The following is a 25,712-nucleotide window of genomic DNA, read 5'->3' on the forward strand; positions in this document are numbered from 1 at the left end:
GACATTGATACTGCTTAGCTGCCCAACTGCTTTCATTCGCCAAAAGTCCTTGAAAAGTTGCCATTCAAATTAATTGCTGTGGATTAAGTTATTAAATGCATGGGGAGTATCTTTATTAGTTTTATGTAATAAATTAAATTTATTAAATCACCTTACATTCACATTTTTATTCAAAATAAATCTAATGTTCCTATTATCCTGATCCCACCTACTTTTTTACCTTGGCTGTTTCTAGTTGTTTGAAAAATGCTCAAAAAAACTTTTAAAAAGTCAATGTCAAACCAATAATACAGTGTTAACAAAGCCCATGGTATTTTCAATGAATCATCGTATAAAATTGTTGTATGGCATGAGAATGCAAGAGCATGAACACTTTCTACAGTTTCAAATCTGTATAGTTTAAGAGAAAAGTATTTGCGTATCTACTTGTATGAGTTGAGTTCACTGGGAAATTCTATGGGGCAAAAATACATTAAGACAAATAGAAGAAAGATACAGTATATTGTTTTTGCCAAAGCAATCCCTTTATTTTTTGAATGATTCTTTGTCAATATCTTATATTGTACATTTCTACTCATAAATAAATCCTGTGGAGTTCAGATTACTGCCTACAGAATTCTTGCAAACCTAGTTTCATTTCAAAATCCTTGCCTATGAATTAATTACAATTGCAATTGCCATCACAACAACGTTGAGCCTCAAATTCTCCTTCCGCTCCTTTAAGCTTCCCCAATCCTTCATCCACATTTTCAACCTTAAAAACAAACATACACAGGTAGTCCTTGACTTACAATAGTTCATTCAGTGACTGTTCAAAGTTACAGCGGCACTGAAAAAAGTGACATGACCATTTTTCACGCTTACGACCACTGAAGCACACTTAACAACTGTGGCAAAAAAAATTGTAAAATGAGTCAAAATTCACTTAACAAATGTTTCATTTAACAACAGAAATTTACCCGTACTTTCTTGCAGCACGAGATATTTAGGTTTGTTTTTTTAAAAAAGATTTTTATCCTGCCCTTTTTTCCCCAAATACAACTCAAGATGCCAAACATAGCAATGCTCTGTCAACCAGCCAATTCATACAGTTCTGGGGGGGAAGGTTGGTTCTGACAAACAAAAAAATGTAATGCAACTTAATAGTTACATACCACCAATTGACCTCTCCTGTCTATGACATCTTTTTTTTAGTCTGAAGTAATAGGAGATTGTAGTAAGTACGTCAGGAATGAGGCATATACTGTAGAATTCATAGTCTTAATCCTTTCATTAGTTAGTCAGTAGCTCTTATCAGTTTTCATGCACTCCAGCATTGCATAAAAATAAGCTTCTTAAATCCATATATTATATGACTTAGTGCTAGAATAACAAAAGAATCCAAGTGAAACCATTTTTTTTAAAAAAAAGCAAGGATGAAAATGATACAAAAATTACTTCTAGATAAATTACATCCATAATCTATAAGTGCTTTATCCGGTGGAAACAACCATATGCAAGGGTGAGATACTGTATGAATAATTCTGCTTGGAATCCTGAAAGTTAGAATGTAAAAAAAGAAAAAAAAACACTTTGGAGGGGATATTCAAAGGAACATCCAAAATATTCCATTATGGATTCAACATACTCTGTAGTGACAGGGAACAGATAGTATTCCTTTATAACAGGGGTGTCAAACTGAACACGTCACGTGATGTTGTGAGTTTGACACCCCTGCTTTATAAGATAACGGCTAATTTACTTAAACTTAAACAGATATACGTATTCCTTCAGCACAAGAAAGAGATCATTTTTTTTAATTTCCTTGACCATTTATGGTACAGATCTTGGGCAGTGGTGCATTTCAAACATATGAACAAACTGGTTCTCTGTGTGGTTCTCTGTGTGGATGCCACTTCCATTCTGGGCCTGGGTAACAAAAAAGTAGCTACCGGTTCTGCCGAACTTGTGCGAACTGGCTGAATCCCACCATTGATCTTAGGGTATTATATAGGCCCAGATTTTGTAGCCTTGTATTAAGTGATATTAATATTAAGATATAACTGATCTGAGAAGTCTATAATGCTTGGAAAGATGAAAGGAAAGAAAAGGACAACTAGTGGCAAGGAAAACAAACTAGATTTTAGAGGCAATGGTGGCTATGGAAAACCTGAAGGACCAGATCACCCTGGGACTAGTTATGCAATTGCTAAGAGTTGACACCAATTTGAAAGCACATAATCAGTCGAATTATTATTATATGGATCTAAAAGGCTAGTTAATCTCAACAATAAATTGTTTAAATAAAGCAGCTTCATTACTAATTGAAAACTAACCATGAATCAGCACAATAGGAACAGAATTTGTAAGAAAGTGATTGAAATTTGGATAAGTGGTGGTTAAGAGAAGAGATGAAAAAAGTCAGGAAAATACAACAGCGTTGGAACTTCTTTAAATGGAAATGAGAAAACTTGGATAATTGGTGTTCTTTTTCTTGTATCCTTTTGTGTGTTCTTAATGAACTGCCTGGTATCTTAATAACATAATAATAAAGTAAAAGCCTCAATATTTGCTTCACGATTCTTAAAATGAGTGCTTAAATCATCACATTTTTTAATGGAAAGTATGAATGGCTCTAACTAGCAGAAAAACAGCCAGCATTGCAAGAGGAGCAGAAGAGCAAGACCATAATTAGAAGAAAAAGGGCTGCATAAATTTAAGTAATATGAAATGAAGCTTTTTGGAGTGGTCAATTATATAAGACATACAAGCTGTAAGAATAACTTCTCAAACTTTGTTTTGATAAGAAAGGTCCTAACAATGCTTCTCCTTTTGAATTGTTGCCATCTCTTTTTCATTTATCTTGAATTATTCTGAAGATCAAAAGGGTTGGGAAAGGATTTTAAATGCTACAGGGTTGTGAAAAAAATAGCCACGTGTAAGACTATTTATAACCATGAACTATTATATATAATTATACTCAGATTTATTCAAGGAGACTGTAGCTGGAAAAATGAACTGCTATTTTTAAAAACACGATATATCATTTTCTCAACTAACGTTAAATCTATCTGATACTCAGAGAATATTCCCATGGTGTGACACCATTATGGGACTCTGTAAAGCAGACATAGGCCAGTGAAGTGGAAAAGTATAGCATTGAACAAAACCACTGATGGAAATGGTTAGGCCCTCCGAGTAGAAGTTAAACACAAAAAGCCTGAGGCCCAAACAATAAAAATATAATGAAATGAATAAAGGGGTTTATAATAGATATCTCTAATGTAATATAAATTACAGCATTTACCATTGCCAAGACTAATGAATATATATTCATTTGCATAGCACTTTGGTACCCTTCTGGATGAATAATGCCATATAAAATGCAGTAGATTACTCTCAAGGGTTAGTGAACTGTCTTCTTAAACTACTACCACTCAGCTGTGGCACATGGCCAACAGTGATATTAAACCATTAACGGTTATTATTCTCTCGATACTCTGTGTGAATCACAGTGTAGTGCAACATGGAAAGGTAGCAAAAGCACTGATCTTGAAATTCTGCTGGAATCTCAGTTCATAGCTCATTGCTTTCCTGACTAGGATTTTTGCTAAAACTACAGATGCTGCCATCAGTTTCATAAAGTAAACATGAGGATAATCCTGTTTGGCCAACTAATAACAAAACTTCATTGTTCCTACCCTCTATTTGGAGGAACATTGTGAAAAAAAGATTAAATTCTCTGGAAGGACTCTGGAACAGCATCATTTGGTTCAAGTAGAAGGCAAGTGATCTTCAGACATCAATAAGAAGGAAAGGTCTTGATTCTCTGAAAGACGACCTGAAGAACAAGATCTTCAAGAAGAACTTTTATGAATCTCCTCATTCAAAACGGAATCCCAGGCCTAAGGGACCCAAAAGAAATTAGATGATCCAGCTTGGATGGAGCTGAAGAAGATTGCAAGGACAGCTTGTAACAGCTAGCACCAGAATTATGAAGATCACACAGGAAAAGGAAACCTGCCTTTTTAAATTTTTGCTTTGATCAGGAGAAACTTTTTATAAAGCTGTGATCATATGCCAACTCATCAATCCAATTTGATGGAAGTGTGGCAAACTCTTGGGAAATGAGGATTTTGAAGAAGAGAAATTCTGTGACATGGCAGGAGCTTAAGAGAAGACAGAGGAGCTACTGTACTGTAATTTCAGAGTCTGGTGCTTACACAGCCTGCACTCAAAGGGTAGTTCACCAAAGGATGAATTATTGTGATTCTTTTGTAAACACTTGGCAGGGATTACAAGAGTTTATTGTGTAATTTTACTCAAGGCAAAAAAATATCAGGGGAGGGAGTGGGGAACTGTTGAATGAGTATAAGTTTAGCAATTGAATTTGTTATCACTGTGGTCTTCAGAAATGAAGTTCAACACTTCATTTCTGTGATACATGGTCTATATACAGAGGTCAAGAATTATGAAGCTCTAATAAATTTTAACCAAGAGCATAACTCATGTGTTCTTTATAAAAGACCGTGATATAGAATCAGGAACTGTATAACTAATGAGCCTTTTACAGTATATAATCCACATCTGTACAGTAGAGGAAGGAGAATATTTTTTTAAAATAATAGGATAAGTAAAATAAACAGTCTAGAATAATATTGGTCTGATAGTTTAATTTAAGCATTGGATGTGCTTCTTTCTATTTTGTAACACAATGCCGACTGTAGCTTTTGACAGCAAATAAAGGTGTCTTTCATGTTACAAAAAGCAGAGTAATGGTGCCTTGGTACCAGCCAGATATATTCAGCTACAATTTTCATCACTTGATCAGTACTCCTTAGTTGAGGAAATATCTAGATAGATATATTTTGGTATAGAAATGCATATAGGTAGTTTCTGGTTTGAATTGACAAAATCATTAGAAATGTTCTTTTGGGTGGCAATGAGAATTGATTACAGAAATGATTACATTGGCTTTTAGCACTGAGCAGTATTAATCAGAGAGCAGAATAAAGTGAACTTGGATATGCAGAATTTGGATATGGCTTCTCCTACACTGTAAATGAAAGGTGCTAAGCAATATGTGGTTTAACAATTCTGGTTTTTAACAAAGAATAAAGAGTAAACAATGGCCTTGAAGTATATCATATAAGTGCCTTTTGAAGTATATCATATAAGTGTCATAGAAGCATCTGTTTATACTTTTTTTTACAATTCCTCCCACATCAGCCACACACAAAAAAAAACACTTCTTTTTTAAAAAGAAAATAATGTCAAATGTGAGTTTAATCTTTTAAAGATATTACTTTTAATCAATTGTATCTGAAATACAATTGTGCCTTCAGTTATTTGTAAAAATAATAAAGGAGGGATAAAAATAAATAAGCAAAAATATTATAATATCTGATTTCAGATCTGCTTTAATGTATCAAATCATTGACTGTGCTTATACTGATCAATGACAACATAATTCACATTTAAACTTAATACTGTGGTAAAACAAATCATTTGCAGCATGGAAAGATGGAGTTAGCATCTGGAATTTGGTTTGTGTGCCTGTATCAAGAAGGGAAAAAAAGCACAAATGATGGTATACAATTGAAGCCCATTCCTTTTAAACCCAAAATTCATGTAAAATGGAGCAAGGCTTTGACTGTGTGGCATGACTGCCATTATTTTTTGACATTTTAACTTGAGAAATGTATGACACCTAAATATGGCAGACTCAAGATGATTTAACAATAAACAATTACTTTGTGTAAGGTTATGATGGATAGAAACCAGGCACCATGTAAAAGTAATCAGTGGTCAGTACATTTTTGGAGCGAGGTAGTGTTTTTAGCTATATTTTCTAGGTTTGCAGGTGTGTTCAGAAGATAAATTTATTGCAGGCTAATCTAAGGTCAGTTTGATGCTGCATTGTAAGTTACTATATTGTCTCTGTAATACTTGCAGGAACCCACTTAATATTGAGAAGAGTGTTTTGTTCATAAACTAATATATTTTTACAGCAAATTTTCATTGCTGGATATATCTTGCAGTTTAAATAGGATAGATGTTAGCTACCACCATAATTAATTTTCATAACCATGGAGATATTTTGCAGCTTAAATAGGACTGATTTTGGCCACAATCATAATTGAATGAGTCCACGTAGTGTGTTTCTACTTCGTTGTATATCTAGACAAATTCCCATCAGAAAATTCACAAATAAAAATATATTTCTCCTTAAATCAGCCTTCAGGAATGCTAAAACTCAACCTTTTAAAAGTTTTATTATTAGTAGTAATATGTTTCCAGGACAGAGTGATCCTTTAAAAAAAAAAAAAAAACCAATGGCCCCACAAACTATTTTAAACATCTCCCAGCACAGTAAGTCACTGTGTATAGGACCATTTTGGCAGTAGTACTGGAAAACTCCAAATGGGGAAAAATGTGCAGATTAAAAGGTACTTTGTTCAGATGTGATGTTTACTTCACTACATTGAGAATATTTATACTTAGCAGTAGGGTTTTTTATATACTTCTACCCACACTCTAAAATCTAAAAGAGGAAAAATGTTTAGGATAAATCTGTTGATCTGCAATTTGCTCATAACCTTAGTAGCATCTTTCTAGCAATTTTTAAATCTTCTATAGTGCATTAAAGACAGGTAAATTAAAATACTTATTTTTGCTTTTCATTATTATTCAGATGATGTGAAATTAAAAAACTAAAAAATATAACAAATTTTGCTAATTTATTATATAATTCTACATCTGGTGGTGCACATTTCCAAAATGCTGGGAATGCCACAATATTATGAAAATAGCTGAAAGTTCCATAACTGAAGAACAGCTTTCAGTACTTGAGACGAACTACAGAAGCCAAAACAAATCTGAAGCCATTCAGTTCCTTGAGGCATCAGTTTAACTTACTTTTTTTCCATATCAACTAAATGATTTAATTTTGAGTCATTATCAAATAAAAGTTCAGTACCATCTTGTCACTTTTTCTGTCCTTGGCCTTAAACCTCTATTATGTAGTCCTAGTAGTATACTGTCTACATTGTATCATTTTTTTCTAACTAATGTCATTAGTTTTGGTAGACTTTATTGTAAAATTATAGGTAACTTGATGTCCTTTAGACATTTTGGTTTTTAGTTTCTCTCAGCCTGAGCTAGCTAGCTACTGACAAGGAATCCTGGGATATGTAGTTCAAAACATTTGAAGATACTAAGCAACCTATCCCTGCTCTACTCTGAATTCAAAATATAGAATTACAGATTTTTAAAAGCTGAAAATTCATTGTCTTTTTTCAGGCATCCATTATCAGATTTAACAAGGATGTTTCAAACATAAATAACTTACTAGGCAAAAATTGTAGAAATTTACATTTTCTAATGAAAAAAAACAGTAAAGTTTTCTTATTTGATTTGGTTTAGACAATAAAATATTGTAGAAATATTGTATGATTCTATTTAAATATTATACCTTTCTATAAGATATCCTTAACTTTTTGTGACTTATTTATATTATGATACTGAGAATTTATCAGCATTTTTATTAGGCCTAATTTCCTGATGCAATTCAACTTTATAATGATGTACCTCTCAAACGAATATCCATAAAAATGAACTATGGGTTTTCAACCAGCATTGGCTAATAGATATGCTTTCACTAATTTCTCATTTCTCAAACCCATACTTGTTTCCCTGAAAATATATTCCACTGGTTAGCTTCTCAATAAGTATGTAAAAGTATTGCATGCTTTGTGAACTTTCCTTCCTGGAAAATATTATGAATACTATTCATTAACTAAACTCAGACTTTGTCCAGAGCCTTACTATCTGAAAACTTTACAAACACACACCCTGTTCTGTAAATGCAGAAAGCTGATTTGTTCCTATTTACATTGCAACAAATATGTTCTTTTCCACTGCAGTAGCCATCAAAATATATTTCACTGCTAATATAAAAATTTCATTTTGGATGGTAGAACACAAATAATGCTTCATATAGAAATTATTCAGACCAACTCCAGGCTTAGGAGATAAATTCAAGGTACAATCAATAAGTAATAATAGAACTCCCTGAAGTATACTTGAAGCCCATCACATTTTTGATACCATAGTTGAACTGTGATTTGGAAGTTTTTCTAACATTCAGCTGGAATCCACCTTTCTCTAACTCATTCATTACTCTGTCCTATACTTTGGAAAGAAAGATAACAGACTATGAATCTTCTTCCATGCAACCCTTTCAGTTATTTGAAGACTGCTATCATATTGTCTTCTTTTCTTCAGATTAAACATACCTAAATCCTATAATCTTTCTTCAAATGAAATAGTTTCTAGTCTCCTGCTTATCCTCATTGTCCTCCTCTCTCAACCTGTTCCAATTTCTCTGAATTATTATTAAAATGCAGCACATAGAACTGGACAGAGAAGTCAAGGTGGGGTCTGATCAAAGCAGAACAGAATGGAATGACCACTTTCTATGGTTTAGAAATTATACCTGTGGATGTAAACTAAAATTAAACTTGTGCTTTTTGTAGCCACATCACACATATTCAGTTTGCTGTCACTAAGCCTACTATTCCACATCCTATACCTGTGCATTTCTTTTTCATTTTCCTAAATGAATAACTGTGCATGTGTGCCTGTTACTCTGTTAATTTTAGACTTTTCTTCAATCTATCCAGATTTTTTGAAATATTTCTGTCTTCTAAGGTATTAGCTATCCTATAGAATTTTAGATCACTTGCAAATCTAATAAACATTATTTCCATGTTTTCATCCAAACAGTAATTAAAATATTGAAGAGTAGAGGATCCTGGACTGATCCTCATATCCTCCAATTAATACCTTTGTCCAGTTGGATGAAAAATTGTTATCAACGCTCTTTGGGAACAAGTTTCAAGTCAGTTGTGTATCCTTGTGCTGCAGTTCTACATAAAAATCCCATGAGAAAATATTTCACTAGCAATGTAGCCTGGTTCTGAATAAACATAATCTGTAATTACTTAGCATATGTAATTTTATTGTACATATGAATATTTTTCCACAATGTTGGGAAAAGTACATTATTAAATCTATATGGATATGTACGAGCGTCTTCTAAAGAAAAATTTTATTCTTAATTCTGCCCCTGACTCTTTGATACATCCATGCATCAAAGGCAAACGTAAATTAAGAATCACAAGAATTACAAACACAAAGGAGAATATCCTTTTCAAAACAAATTGTAGAATTCAATTTATTTATAAAAGTCCTGTCAAATGTTACAGTTTGTCTGCATCCTCCAAAAAATCATGACTAACCAATATGCATTTCATAGGAAAAATATGTCTAGGCTTAGACAGATCAATGCAGATCTTTCCTTATATTAGCCCATCAATGTAAAGTCTAGGTAAATTGGCAAATTTGTGTACATATTGTTTCCACTTAAGCAAAATTTATTTTTAAACCAATATCAAAACTTGATTTATTTTATACATTAAAATTGTATTTGTCTTTTCCTTCTGCATAATACTGCAATAATGGCAATGTTAGTGTGTGTATGTGTGTGTGTGTATGTATATAAGCTGAACGGCTGATAACACATGGAAAGAAATACAAACACATTCTTTTTAATATTTTTTTTTGCAATGATTCCATTTTATTAATAATACGTATGTTGGAAGCGCTGTCTTTAACTTTATTCTATTGTCAGGGTTAGGTTTTATGATAGTTAATTGTTTCAAAAACACATTGGTTTAACTCCTGTATATATTTAGCTGGTAGTAAGTATGAATCAGTATTTAACACTCCATAATAACCATGCTTACAACCAAAAAGACAGCCTCTTCTTTAATCGAAATGAAAATTAAAACATTGCACTAAAACATAATTATATGAACAAAGATAAATATAAACTCAAATGAATCATAACAGCACTGTTAATTCAAGCAACAAAAATTTGTAATTTGGGACTAATTACATATAGTTCTGATGTTTTTAGTACATCTTAAACACAGTGAGAGACCAGAGAAAGTGATCTTCAAAGAGTTTAATGTCAGCCTCTACCACAAAATACTTCTCAAGTTACTTATTAAGGACAAAAAAATAAATAAAGATTACCATTTTTTCCATAGTAGAATTCTTCTTTCTTAGACATTTTCTGATTCCTCACTTTAACCACTACAAGAACCTCATCAGGAAGAACAGTTTGTACAGTGAGTTTATGTCCACAAAATACTATTTGAGCAGGTTTAAAAATAAAGCTAACTGAGTGACACACCAAGTTCTCCAATCAGGACACAACTAAAAATGGGGGCAGGACTTCTGCTTTCTGAATAGTTATTTCATCTCATGCCAAAATAAGGCTAGTGCTATAAATGTGATGCAAGTAAGAATTCTATGCTATTTTCATTAAAGTTCTTTTTTTCCCAAACCATACAAATAGAGGCTCAACTTGAAACCACCACAGCCAGTTTAGTACTCGATATAGTGTCTCTATCATTACAAATCATTTTAAAATTTACCAGCTGTTGTGTCAACTATGTGTGTGCCCACAACTACATTATGTTGATTATTAGATGCAGTAGAGATGGAAGGCATTTCATGCATTTGTTGCATTCACATATAAAAACATTCCAGACATTTTGCTTAGAGTATTTTAAAATAAGTTATTTTAATATATTTTTTTAGTGCTAACCACATGCTGGTTGTGATCCATATGTAATGCAGAGGGGCAATTTACATCGGCATACATTGTCTGAGTTTCATCTATTTCAGGAACGTCATAGGATGCTAAAACGAAACTACCAATAACACAGCAGGTACAATATAATACATTATATTAAAATCTTTAAATTAATTTTAAAATGATGCAAAAATGAAATATGGGTTTCTCAAACCACATGGCTGGACTCTTTGCAGATAATTTTCCTCTCCGCAGGCCCCTTCATTTTTACATCAACAGCAGGCCAATGTTTTGACAAGCAGGTTATAAATCAAAACCAATGGTGCCATTCAAATATATTCCATAAAAAAAACTGATTCTTTAGTCAGGGCCCAAGAAAAGGAGAAGGTTGACTATGGAGATGAAGGAGAGGGCAGATCAGGCTACAATACCAAGAAAACCATTGAGGCTGACATCACACTTAACAATATTTATAGGGATTTAATTTCTTGCAGATTATGCATCTGCTGTGCAGATTTGTGAGTTTTGCTGGAGCAAATAAAAGGCCCATATTTGAGGAAAAACATTCTGAATAATAACCTGCTTCCCCTAGAATAGCAGTGCTTTTTTGTTTTCTCCTATGCTGAATCAAAAACTACAAATCCCAAAATTTATTAAGTAGAGAAGATGGCAAATACTAAGTGCTTCAGATTATTTATATACACACATGCATATAAAATTGTTGTTAAAATGGTTTCCATTTCTCCTTACAATAAGAACAAATTACAAGTCTGATTTTAGAATTTGTAATCTCAGCTTTCAATTACTGTATACAAGTTAAGCTAAACCAACCTATATGTCAGTGCTATTATAAAAGTCTTACAATAAAGATACAGGTAAACACATTGGTATGAGTATAACCCACCAGTAAAAACGAGACAATAAAGAAAGAATTCAATGTATCAGATATTTTCCCTCTGAATGTTGTGTCATCATATAACTCTGTTGCAATCACTCTCTGGCATAACCTACTTCAAAATAAATAATGCCTTGGAGGGAAATTATCCAAGTTTAATAAATTCCATTTGAGAATAAAATTCTCTTGATGAAATTCCAAATGATGCCATCTGTTGCCCTAGAGGACAGATGTCTAAGATCCCATACAATTATTTTGTTATTCTGGGAGCAGCTAAATAGATTTATGTGGCCACATACTGATATAGAAAATGGAGTGTAAGGATCTCCTGGGCTTTCAAGAAAATGCAGTAACTGGATTTTCTTCCCCCCCCCCAAAAAAATTATGCTTTTAAACTAATTTTAAATGTAGGCTTGCTACCAATTTGTTAATATTGTAAAAATCACACTTGATATGACATGTGATGCAAAGCGTTCTTGTTCATTCTTCCAGTTAAATCATCCTTGTTTTGCTATAGGATATTCCACCTCCCAGCTTCTTCAAATTTCAGTCACCATTCTGAGGGCAAATCATTTCTTTGTTTGGGATTGCTTCTTTCGTTTTTTCCCCCCCTTTCCCCCCCTTTCCCCCCCTTTCCTGCTATTTTGTTTCTCCAGTGTTTGAATAAAGTCTTATCTATACACGGAGTACAGCAACAGTCCACAGCAGAAAGAGAAAGAATTACAAACAGATTTTATTAAGTATAACACCAGTGAACGTGCTAATCTTTTCAGTATTTTTACCATTTACTGCAGTAAAATACAGTAAAAGCACTTCCAGATAAATTGCAAAGGCTAATAATTGCACCAATACAATGAAACCAAAGATTGATTGGAGAATGCTTAGTTTTAGTTTAGTTTTACAAGTTTCCATTAAGTCCAGGAAGAAAATCAAAGGGAATATTTATTATTTTTGTCAGTTGGTAAATTTCAGGGCTTCAGATAGTGAACTATTCCCAACATTTATCTCTAATCTGGCCTCTCCAGATGTATGTTGGTCTCACATCTGAAATAATGGTAATAGCTTTTTTCTGAAGCTCAAGGTAAAAGTCTTCGATTTTGGCACATGATAACAGCATTATTAACAATTCATATATCGCACCCAGTTCCTATGGGGAATTGGGAAACTCACTTTAGAACTCTTATGTGAAACTCAGTCAGAGGAACCTGGTCTCACACCAGTTTCAGAGTCTGAAGTGAAAAGGCTTAACAATAACTTCAAGACAAGTATGGCTCCTAAGGCTCCTAGTTGTGACCATAGCTTCTCTGAAATGTAAAATCTCATTAACTGGCAGATGACCTCAATTTTATCACACATGGATCAACTGAAAACAGATTAAATAGTGGCCATTATTGCCCCTGTGTTCAAGAAAGGGGATGGGTGACCCTGCCACCGTATTGACATACGATCTTGACAATATTATAAGCAAGTTTTATGAAAGCCATTTGAATTGGAAGCTCCAAGAAGGGCTGGAAAACAAAATTATTAGGGTCTGTGAACAAGTGGAGTTGAGATCTAATCTGCAGGACATTTGTTTCATACACTCTATCACAGAAATGTATTCAGTATAGTATTTACGTCATTCATAATTTTAATATACATAGTAAGAGTTGATGCAGATAGCAACTCTCGTGATAGATAAAATCATAACTGATATTGTAAATGAAAAACTGTGTTCCTAAAGAAATAAATATGAATATGCAGCGCTATTAATATTTGTAGTCATTGTATGAGCTTGTGCCAGATATATCTAAAATTCAATCTTAGTTAAAGCCATGGAATAGTTCTACACAACAGAGTGAGGCTAAGAATCAAACCCTAAATTTATCAATACAACCTCTACCTGTAATAAACGTAACACTGCAGTGACTCACTTAACCACTGTGGCAAAAAAAGGTCGCAAAATGGGGCAAATGCACTTAGCAGCTGTTTTGTTTAGTGATGAAAATTTTGTGCTCAATTGTGATCATAAGTCAAGGACTGTCTGTAGTCTTGAAGGGCAGCTCCATCTAGAACACATTATAGCGGTGCACATATAAGGTGACCAGAGGGTGACTAACTGTTTCAAGTGTCTCCTGATCTAGTCCATGTGTCCATGTGTAGAAAACCCTTGTGATCATAGCTGCCAACTCAAAGAGGAGCTGTGAGTCCATGAAGATCCCCAAACTGTACATTACTCAAAGGGGTAAATATCGATATGTTCCTAGGTACAATACATTACAACTACTAAATCTTGCCAGGATTAAATCTGATCCTGTTCCTTATGGCCTCCAGACAATGAAGCCACGAAGCAGATATACTCTGTCTAAATATCTGATAAACGTTATCATAATGATATTTTTCTCACCGCAAGTTGAAACCATAATATCTTGTTTCTCTTCCTTTTAATCAGCTTTTGTTAGAATTAAATAAAGATTTTCAGTTCTATCCCATATGTACCTTTTAGTGATTTCTCAAAGTCAATATCATAAAGGGAATCATAAAATACAAACAGCATATGTTTTAGAAGAATTGGCAGACAGTTTTTCATCTTTTTTTAATCTAGTGAAGCATTTTATTTCAGATATAATTTTCTGTAACTCTTTAGTATTACTATTTCTCTTGACACCTTCATTCAACTAAAAGTAGCACTGCCTTCAAAGATAACTGTAGCTAAAATAGAAGTTCAACTGATTTTAAAAAGCATAGTTTTCTGTACTCAGCAAGTTTTGTTCCTACTTTAGTCCCCTAACACTGATATACAAAAGAGAAACACTGTAATGATACAAACCTTTAATGCAATTTAGCATAATTCATGGTTGTAAAATATGCTTTTAATGGATATTGTTTGGCCTTTAGTATGAGTTTATAACTTGCTGTATCTCAGCAATATTTTCAGTAAAAGAATTTATTTCTGTTATGAAAAAAACACAACTATATATTTCATGCTCTATTTTATTTTTGAAAATGATTTGCAATATGCTGTATATACAATAAAAGTGGCTGAAATTGCTAGGAAAGTAATAGCCCAAATATAAATTAGAAGATCTACAGTTGCCAGAATAGAAGAAAATATTATTTCTTATAATATAATAGGGATTTATGCTACAGAAAGTAATTTGTGTATGTTGGATTTACTTATACCCACTTTTTATTAATATTGAAAAGATTAAACAAATAAATATAAAGTGCAAAACAGGAACAGAAAATTAGGTAAGGGAACCAAGCATCAGACACCAATTCTCAATACTATAGCCCCAGAAAGCATTTAACTAATGGTTGCAAATAATGCAAATTATATTCTTACATTTCCCATTAACAACAGTTGACACCCTTCTATGGCATTGTACCCTAAACTTTTTCACTCTCTTCCAAGGAAATTTCACAACAGATTAATTTATGTATATTTTTATTCATTTGGCTATCACTCTATGTTTGATTTTTTTTTCTTATATAAGGCTGCCTAGTTAGGAAAATTGAGAAGTCTGTACATTTGGTATAGACTTGGTACGTTCCAGCACATAGAAAGTAGAGATAAAAAAATAACTTAGTGCACATTTTTCTAACATGCATGTCATCTTATTATGACTTCATCTGTATCCAGCTACAGAGCTGCTTGCTACCTCAGTTGTAACCATTAATCTGAAATCTGAGTCTCCAGAAAAGAAAACCCTGTATGAAACAGTAAAGCTTGTACAATCAGAGGAAGGGAGGAAGGAAAGATTTCTGATGCTCCCTGCTAGCTTCCCACAAGGAACTTCAATGAGGAAGCCTGCAGGAAATTGGAAATTGCTCCTAATTCCAATACTTTTTTACCCACCTCTGGTCATACTGTTTCTGTTTAGATAAGGAAATATCTCTGAAACAATGACAAGGGTGTCTAGCGTTTAAATGTTTACAGGATATATTTAATACATGCCACATATAAGTTGTCATGCTGTTCTCAGGAACAGAACAGCAGAACAGCATGACAATAATAACAAAAGTTCCTCAGTGCAAGATTTTGCTTGACAAATAAGCAAAAATAAGTGAATTAGGATTCAAATATTGGGATTGGCGGCCAGAAGAAAATGAACTACAGTATTTTCCCCATTGATTTATCTAGGTGATGTCCCATTAAAATTAAGATAAAGGATTTTTCCCATGCAAACATGTCTCTACTGATCCAAATGTCGATTAGAAAAAGGAATGAAGTCCCTATTACCTAGATTAGGCTCCTTAGACTAAGGTTTGTATTTACAAATCTCTGTCTCTGAAGTTGAAACTATATAGGTAGTCCGCACTGGAAAAAAATGACTTATTATCCTTTTCCAAATGCTGTGGCATCATCCTCATGTGATCAAAATTCAGATGCTTTGGCAATTGATTTATATTTCTGACCGTTGCAATGTCCTAGGATCATGTGATTCCCTTTTGCGATCTTTGGACAAGTAAAGTCAATGCAGAAGCCAGATTCACGTAACAATCATGTTACTAACTTAACAACCACAGTGACTCGCTTAACAACTGTGGCAAGAAAGGTCATAAAATGGGACAAAACTCACTTAACAATTGTCTACTTAGCAACAGAAAATTTGGGTTCGATTGTGGTTATAAGTCGAGGTCTACTTGTAGTGTATATATGATTAATAGTATGTTTTGCATGGTCTTATGCAATGTTTCTATACATAGTCAGGGTTTTTTTTTGTAATAGAATGCTCAGAACGGAGTTCTGGCACCTTTTTTGGATGGAACCTTGTAAGGTAGGCAAGGGGGGGGGTTGTATGACGCACCTTTTTTTTTTTTACAAAAAAAGCACTATACACAATTATAATAGTTCTTAAAGTAATAGTGAATGCATTATTATATTTATACTTGTGTTTTCTCCATAAAAACCTCTCAATTCAATAAATATAGAATAAAACAAAATTTAACTACTTCTTTAAAAGTTCATTAAAGAGAGCATTAAGATTTGTATAGAAAGAAAACTGCCTAATTAAGCAATTCAGTACTTGCAGTATAATCCCATATGCCCTGTGGTTCAGGTACTGAATTTTTAAACAGGTCTTTTTAAAGCAATGATCTAATTTAAAATAATGAACATATTTGCTTGTTGGGATACACATTATTAATTGACATCGGTAAAATATTAAATGTTTTTAGACACATATGCAGAGCAAGAGCCAGTTTAAAACATCAATATAATTAATTGAACATGAAGGGATTTGCTGAGATCCTGGAAAACAAAATGGAACATAATGAATATACTGCCACTAAAAATATAAAGTTCTTCTATTGCTTTATTTTTCAGATCAATTCCATGTCAGCATTTCAGTCTTGTCCTTATTAATCCAATTTTGTGATAGTAAATTAAATTGCTGTACATATTCCATTATCAATCATGGATAATGTTCGTATCAGAAACAATAATAATAACATTGTCAGCATATAATTTCAATTTATGTTTTTGGTTTGCTAATTTAATTCCTGAAATTTTATTTTCTTGACATATATTGTGTTTGTAGCGCCAATAAAAATAAAACGGAGAGAGGCAACAGTATTGTTTTATTAGCTTCATTATTGTATATTTTTGTAACGGAAGACTATTTATTATTATCTTGGGTTCTTTTTAACTACTCTGTATCAACAAAAGTGAGTTTGGATAGTTTTCTTCAAGATCATATCCATGAAGTGCTATTTCAAAGTGTCAAAAGTTTTCTTCATACAGGGAAAAATTATAGATCTTATTTTTTTGATTTTGTCAATAGCATTCAAAATATGTCTTTCATTTATTCTTCTTATTAAGAATTACTGTTGTTAGTACCTTAAATTTACACATTTCCTTTCCTTTTGGAGCTCAACACACTATACATGCAGACATACACTCACATCATTTTAATTATACAGCAACAATCCTGTGATTGTTGGACTGAGAAATAATGACTAATCCCAAATCATCTTTTCAGCTTTGTAGTCAAGTGGAAGGCAATCGGTCTAGGTTTCTTTCATCTGAGTCTAATTCTTTAACCATGATACTGTACCAGGGATGTCAAACTGTCAGCCCGTGGGCCGGATGTGTCATGCCGAAACTGCACCCACCCTATTGCTGGCAATGGAAAAAAAGACACGATATGTCGCGACACATCACGTGACATTGCGAGTGTATAGTTTCCTGCACTATACACAGGAAATCCCAACTAAAAGGAGGAGGAATTCTTTCTTGTATTTCATTCTTTCAACAAAGATTTTTATACTTATTAGAACATACCTTTATCATCTCAAAATTCTAATTAAATGTCACAGAATATGAGCATCTTCTTGTTTAAATGCATATGTTGCATTTGTACAATTGAAAGCAATTATAAAGTAATAAAATATTTATATTCAAATGTACAGTACTTCTTGAACAGCATCAAATGGAAATACTCGTTCCTTGAGGTTATTATTAATCTGATATAGCCTATTCTGCTACTTTAGCATGCTTATTATTAATATGTTACACAATGTACATGAATATAAGGCACATTTTATAAATTTTACTTTGGTTGAGTTTAATAAATTAGAAAGAAAACTTATATTAACAAGTTTGCAACAAATAAAAAATAAAGGTAATAATACTGGTTATATGCAAAATTGCCACATTAAGCTTTCCCTAAATTTTATTGTGGTTAAAGATTTTATAAGATAATCAAAATAAAATCTGTAGCTGAAGAAAATATGCAAAGGCAGTTCCATTCTTTAGATTGGTTCATCTCTAAATTTCATCTATAAAATAATAATTAAAAAGCACTTTCAGCTTCCAAGTATCTGAAATTTTCATTTGGCTTTGCGAGTCAAGCATCTGAATATATATGATATAATATTTGATGGATCACATTTGAACAACATGTTCATCATGGCTTAAAATTTGCAAAGAATGCATCCAATTCTGCATGCTAAACTTCTCACATCTCCGTATAGTTTTTCAGCTGTCCTAACTTGTTTAGTTGTTGTTCTTTTTAGCATGCTTAGGCTCCATATCTATGTCACTTATTCTTATTATGCAGAAAACACATTTAAAACAACCCACAATTCTAACAAACTGTATATTACTCTACTGAAAATGCAGCATGTATTTCTCAGTCAAGTCTTTATCTTAACATAAGTTTTCATGTTAAAATATTATACCAAAGAAAAGGCTGTATTTCATTTACTCTTCAAAAGGGTCATATAGCATATTCCAAATTATATGTCGCCCTCCAAATATACTGGAATTTCCACAATTTCAAAATGGGAGAAAGGTAGCAATCAAAAATGATCCAAGATTTACACATTTACTATTATACTGTTCCTGCTTCTGAGAGAACAAAAATGAACTATTAAATACTAAAACCACACTGGAAGAGATAAAAGAAACAGACAATGGTGAATGACAATGGTGAAAATATCTTGTTATAGATCACAGCTTTAAAAGAAAATACGAATTTTTCCAACTGTAGCTTAAAATTGCAGTTTCTTTATTTTGTGTATTCTTATCTACACTTTGAGTATGGTTAAAAACATGCAGATTGCTTCCACAGAAACTGTAACTTATGTATGTCCCCCATTTGTAAGAAAATTGTTAACAGATATTTTGACATATGGTAGATAAACCCCTAATAATCTTTAGATAGCCAAGGAAACAGTCATGATGTTTTATTTCCAAGCAACTAAGTGCTACCAATTGCCAGAGATCATGAGGTCAAGATCCAATAATCGTTACATCAAGGCCTTCACAATTTGGCCTTCCTAACCTGGAATGAAAAAAACTCAATTCTCCTAAAAATTATTATCCATATTCTGTACAGGCTGGCATGGTTAGCAATCTGCCATCATAACCCCTCTCCTAGGAATGAAAAGCTAGTAAATCTTTCTGATTGCCTAAACTACCTCTTCTTGATAAGTATTAAATTAACTCTCTTTTCTCAAAAAGCATAAAAGTAAAAAAGCATCATTGCCTAAGGAGCATATATAACACTGAAAATTCATTTTGAACAGACAATAAATATTTAAAGGAACTGATTTAACTTTTCAAACATTTAAAGAAATCATTTTTGATTCCCTATTTACACTGATCTTGTTTAGACGGCAATGTACTTTCATTCTCAATTTAACAAACTGGATTTTTAGTATTCACATTAAACTCAAGGATATTAAGAGTCCTTCATGCTGATAGGTATACTTAATCACTTAGAAGTTTTGCTCATGTTAAAACAAATTTTCACTGATTCTTCATCTAAAGTATTAAAATATGTGTTGTTGTTAGTTGCAAAGTCGTATCTGACCCATCGCGACCCTATGGACAACATTCCTCCAGGCCTTCCTGTCCTCTACCATCTTCTGGAGTCTATTTAAGCCAGTGTTTCTAAACCTTGACAATTTTAAGGTATGTGGACTTCAACTCCCAGAATTCCACAGCCAGCAATGCTGGCTGTGGAATTCTGGGAGTTGAAGTCCACATGCCTTAAAATTGTCAATGTTGAGAAACACTGATTTAAGCTCACACTACTGCTTCAGTGACTCCATCCAGCCAACTCATTTTCTGTCATCCCCTTCTTCTATTGCCCTCAATCTTTCCCAGCATTAGGCTCTTCTCCAGTGAGTACTTCCTTGAAGTTTTATCAGTTATATCACTATAATCTAGGTCTCCTCAAAATTATAGAAACTATTTTTTTTTACTTCTATGCTATGCATTCTGTAGTCCTCATCATGTTTACCACATTTCCCCAAAAGTAAGACCTACCCGGAAAATATGTATTACAAGTCCTGTAACCTTTCTCTTTCAGTTCAAATTCAAACTCTTTTCTTCTTTCTATTATAGTATCCCTCTGTAAGATATCAACAGGACTTCTCCAATATGAAAGATTTTCATTCTGCTCAACATTAAAGGTAATTGGCAATAAAAATGTTTTATGTATCCTGTACTCATCATCCTCGTGTGATTACACAGGCTGTAATTTAATGTCTCAGTTGAGGAGCTATTCATAAACCATTCAAATTGTGCCTTTCTGCTTTAGAATGTCATGGAAAGCATTTGACTGGGTTTTGCCTCTGGTTAGCATCTATTTTGCATCCAGAAACACACATAAACATCAAATTCAAATTTTCCCAGAATTTCCTATAGGAATAGTTGTTTCTAGAATCTAGACCTTTTGCTAAAGGAACATTATTTGGGAGATAAAAGCTTAAAAACACCTTTGAAAATATTCAAAGAAATTACAATAATGTAGTAATTAAAATACATGGATATATAATTTAAAAATCAGGTTAACAATTATAGCAAGAATACAGTACTACTTAGTTTTCCATTTGTTCTTGAACCTTACTGCCTACTATTAATGTTAAAAATAATTGAAAATTAATAAGAGATAAGAAAAACATCACCAATTAATGATTTAGCTAATGTCCTTCCTTTTTTCCCCTAGATTATCCTATCACAAACAATGCCTTCTGCAACAAATGATCACTAGATATAATAGGAATGGCAAGGCAATTTTTTTCTATCTATGAAGGAGAAAAATTAATTCCATCTCATCTCACAAACTGTAATGAACATATTAGTGGACACTAATTTTATGTAATAAAAATATATTACAGGAAAAACTATTGAAAAAATGTGTATTTTAGAGCAGGGTTGTCAGCCCCCTTGAGGCACGTCCCACTACTGGGCCTTGAACTGTACAAAACTGGGTCGCAGAAGTGGCAGGTGAACAGAGGCGCATGCATCCCCATTTGCACGAGCAGCAGGTGAGCATGTGCGTTTCATTTGCGCAAGTGTTACATGCGTGCACTTACCTGCCACTCACGCTGAGCCATTCCCTCTCCCCCCCCACTGGTTCACAAAGCTGTAAAGATTGGGAAATTCTGTTTTAGAGTCATTCATAAAATTATGTATATAGGAAATTATATTTGCAAACTGATTTGCAAAGAATTGAAAACACATTTAAAATTGGAAATATTAAAAGGGAACAAAATCATACCTGGCATATTTCTTAAACTCTACACTTCTGAACAAGAGAATATTAACTTTAAAACCTCAGTTACACTTTAATATTCTGGCAATCCCATACTACAAAGGATTTCAAAACTCCTTTAACAAGTTTATTAGGATTGTTTAAACAAACCCTGTCTTTGGATCTTTTTGATATTATCTAGAAGTTTTGTTACTCTTGGAACCTGTGTCTATTATTACAACAAAGATATTATTCATTCTGACACTAATTTGTTTAATTTGCTCATAATGTACCTACTACAGTGAATTTGTCTTGTGCAATGAATTTACTTAAATCTTATTATTCCAGATAAACACTGTTCTACAACCAAGCTACTTCTCCAAAATTTGATTTTAGTCATCAATGTATGAAACTAAGTTTAGTTACAATTTTGCTTCTAGATGATTGACAATTATTTAGTGATCACTAGTTAGCATTCTGAAGACATCAGCTCCCAACTGAATTAAATAACTGCATTGTCTGACATCAATTCTATTATTCGTTTTTAGTTTAATTTTCCAGGTGGAATATTAAAGGGGCACTAGGAAATGCATGTTGCAACATAGAAATTGAACTGTTGTACAAGAAGTCAGCTATCCTGATTCAGTTTGCCAAAGAACACAGGAAACTTCACAGATATAAAATTCCTATTTAGATGTTAGTTGCACAAAGTGAAACCATATACTGAAGACCAGGTGTTAATTCCATTCCCTACTACAGTATATGGCAGTTAGCACCATGCAATGCCTATGACTTAAACAGGGACAATTGCACGTGAAGAGCTAGTATTTGTGGATTAATTATTATGCCTATAATATATGATTTCACCATCACAAAACTGAGTACTTTAGAGATACAACCAATATCACATGGCAACCTTGTCTTTTTTTTGTTGTTGTTGTTAAAAAAAAGTGAATTGAGATTCACAGTCAAAGAAAGAGATCATTACTGGGTCAGTACTGGGCCGTGGCCCATTAGGAACTGGGATGCACAAGTAAGCGAAGCTTCATCTGCACGTGTGCGGGATCAAGGTAGAGCGTGAAACCATGCCTTCCCCAGCTGTCCCCAACCTTTTGGATCCCTGGTGCCCCAAATGTTGGGGACAGATGATCTAGATAATTAGAATTGAAATAAGACCATTATTGTTAAATAATGGGCAATACAGGTAATCCTTGTTCAGCGACCGCAATTGGGACTAGCCACTCTGTCCTTTAGTAAAGTGGTCACTAAGTGAAAATCATGTGGACACAGCTGTGCTTATGATTTTACTTCAGCTTTCCTGTTTTGTAGTATCAGAAGGATATGACACAAACAGCAGGAAAGGTTTACACAACTTAACTCATGAGGAAGCTGAGTAAAAGGGCAAATCTTACAGATCTTGTTCCCCATTCCCTACTTTTTGGGATGCCCACCCCAGCACTGGAATAATTAGCAAGAAGGGAATTAATGTTTTCATTTATATTAATAGGAAATGAAGGGATTATGTGAATGTAAGCGGGGAATATGCCAGTGTCAGCTCTTTGCCTAATGCTCTCCCAGCCCCAATAAAAATCTTAATTAAAGTCTTGTCAATTTCAGACAGCAGCTTCCAGCAAACCTCAGTTTATTAACATCACAGAGCCAAACTTGTTAACTTGCCCTTAGTAGTTTTTAAGGATGTGCTGCGCTATGGAGAAAAGCAGTTCAGGGAAAGATAGCTTGTTTAAGCAACCTCTCCACTCTGCAATAGGGGGGAAAGAAAAAAATGGGTCAAGCACAGGACACCTATTAACTGACTGTAATGGTGAATGCATGATTGAGACAGAGATGCTGTGATGGTTGTAAATGAGGACATTGGACAAAAAGTTACCTTTTCATCACCATCATAACTGCAAACACTAGCAGTTCAAGGCAGCCCCTGTCAGCTTTATTATATCATAATTAAATGAGGACTATTTGTTTACAAATACAGGTAGTCCTTAACTTACAACAGTTCATTTAGTGACCATTCAAAATTATAATGGCACTGAAAAAAGTGACTAATGACCATTTTTCACATTTGCGAACTTTGTAGAAACCACATGATCATTTGATCATCTTTTACGACCTTCTGACAAGCAAAGGAAATGGGGAAGCCAGATTCACTTAACAACTGTGGCAAGAAAGATCAGAAAATGGGGCAAAACTCACTTAACAAATATCTCACTTAACAACAGAAATTATGGGCTCAATTGTGGTCATAAATTGGAGACAACCTATACGATTTGCAGTAGAGGTAGTCCTTGACTTAAGATAACAATCAAAACCAGAATTGCTGTTTTCATAAATATATGCCAGTTGCCATGTGACCATGGAGATGTTGCAATGGTCATAAGTGCAAGGAAAGGCAATAATTCATTTTTTAAAATGCCATTGTAACTTTGAATGGTTGCTTAATGTATAGTGGTAAGTCAAGTACCTGTATAGTTTTCATTTACCTGTTAAAATCTGTACTTCCTTTTTCACTTCTATACAGAAATAACTGTACAAATCATGGCCAATGTAAATAGCAAAAATAACTTCCCATGCTTGTTTACCCAAATGCTGAATGCAGTTCAAACTTGCTTTGTTTTGGGTTTTTTGCAAGTCCCTCTGGTTTAATTAGGTTTGTATAATATCACTACACAGGCTGCAAATGATTATTGCTAAAAAATAACAATGGGCTTTTTTTCTCGTAGAAACCTAAAAAGAAATATTGAGCTTTATGCCATTTAGACCCAAATTACATATCTGTTTACTGCCCCATCAGAGGTTTCACAGCAAAATTTCCAAATTAATAAACATACTAATATAAAACATACAAATACCTATATACACAATACATTTAAGGGACTTATATTAGCATACGCTATTGTATTAACTGCAAGAGTAGCTAAATGATTTTTTTTCTTTAACAAACATTTTGAATTAATTCTGATGAATTTAGTTTGGAGAAGGTGAGGTCACTAAAGCAAGATCTTAAATGAAAAAGTAAATATCCAAGCAAGTGACTAGAGATTAACTTGTGGAAAACGGCGGAAAGGAAACAATAGTAAGATACAAATCAGTAGTCAGACAAGAATATACTTTCAGGGTTTGTATCAGGGATTACATCCAGAGACAATAAACTGAAAAGAGTTACAGGAATTGACCCAAGGTGAAAATATTACTGAAAGGTGAGTTAAAGATGGACTGCAGCAACCTTCATTTAGAATAACACAGAAAAATGGGCAACAGACATATGTTTTGTTAGACCAGGGGTCCCCAACTTTGGCAACTTTAAGACTTGTGGACTTCAACTCCCAGAATTCTGGAAGTTAAAGTCCACAGGTCTTAAAGTTGCCAAGGTTGGGGACCGCTGTGTTAGACAATCATAGTGAGCAGTTTTATGAGAAATTAACCCAGTATCATTGGTAGGTTTGTATCAAGGCAGCATTTACTCTCTAAAGCCCTGAAACTTCCCTGATCCTTATACTGTACAGTGGTACCTGGGTAGTCACTGTTAATTGGTTCTAGGAGGTGCGATGAATATCAAAAACAATGGGAACCAAACAATTGTTTTCCATAAGGAATAATGTAGTAAGTCACAAGGCAGCCAACACCAACACATTCTAGCTTTTGTATTGAATACCAAACAAAAGATGAATATCAGGACAAAATATGAGCCGAGATGGCGCAGCAGTTAGAGTGCAGTACTTCAGGCCACTTTAGCTGACTGTGTTCAGCAGGTCAGCGGTTCATATCTCACCGGCTCAAGGTTGACTCAGCTTTCCATCCTTCTGGGATAGGTAAAATGAGGACCCAGATTGTTGGGGGCAATGTAAATATATATATATATATACATTGCTTACTGGTGTACACCGCTTAGAGAGTGCTTGCACTTAAAGCGGTATATAAGTCTCATAAATAAATAAATAAATAAATAAAATTTTCATGTCAAAATGCATTGACTACCAAATTCGATGAGTTTCAAAGCAGTCAAGTACCGAGGTATCTCTGAATCTGAAAACACATTATGTTGCAGTTGCATTTAAATATCTTTCAACTATGGAAGTCACAAATATAAATGTACAACACCACAGACCCTTGAGAATCTGTTGGTCTTGTGAGATAGGCCAGGTCAAGTAACACACCACAGGAATTCTATGAATATTACTTTATTGCTACA

At 33.6% G+C, this 25,712-nt stretch overlaps 1 protein-coding gene across 2 annotated transcripts in view; it reads right to left on the bottom strand.

Moving 5' to 3' along the window:
• Positions 1–25,712, bottom strand: part of SLC44A5 (solute carrier family 44 member 5) — a 162,025-nt gene that overhangs the window by 70,460 nt on the left and 65,853 nt on the right. The window contains exon 1 of one of the 2 annotated variants that reach the window (XM_039327195.1): positions 10,081–10,190. The exons of the other annotated variant lie outside the window; for it this stretch is intronic. Coding sequence (XP_039183129.1) covers positions 10,081–10,117 — 37 coding nt within the window. The 5' untranslated portion in view covers positions 10,118–10,190. Of the gene's footprint in view, positions 1–10,080; positions 10,191–25,712 lie in introns of those variants that run through there. 2 annotated transcript variants of the gene reach the window in all.

The sequence above is a fragment of the Crotalus tigris genome, unplaced genomic scaffold (assembly GCF_016545835.1).
Source record: "Crotalus tigris isolate CLP2741 ecotype Arizona unplaced genomic scaffold, ASM1654583v1 scf7180000024358.1859470, whole genome shotgun sequence".
Lineage (NCBI taxonomy): Eukaryota > Metazoa > Chordata > Lepidosauria > Squamata > Viperidae > Crotalus > Crotalus tigris.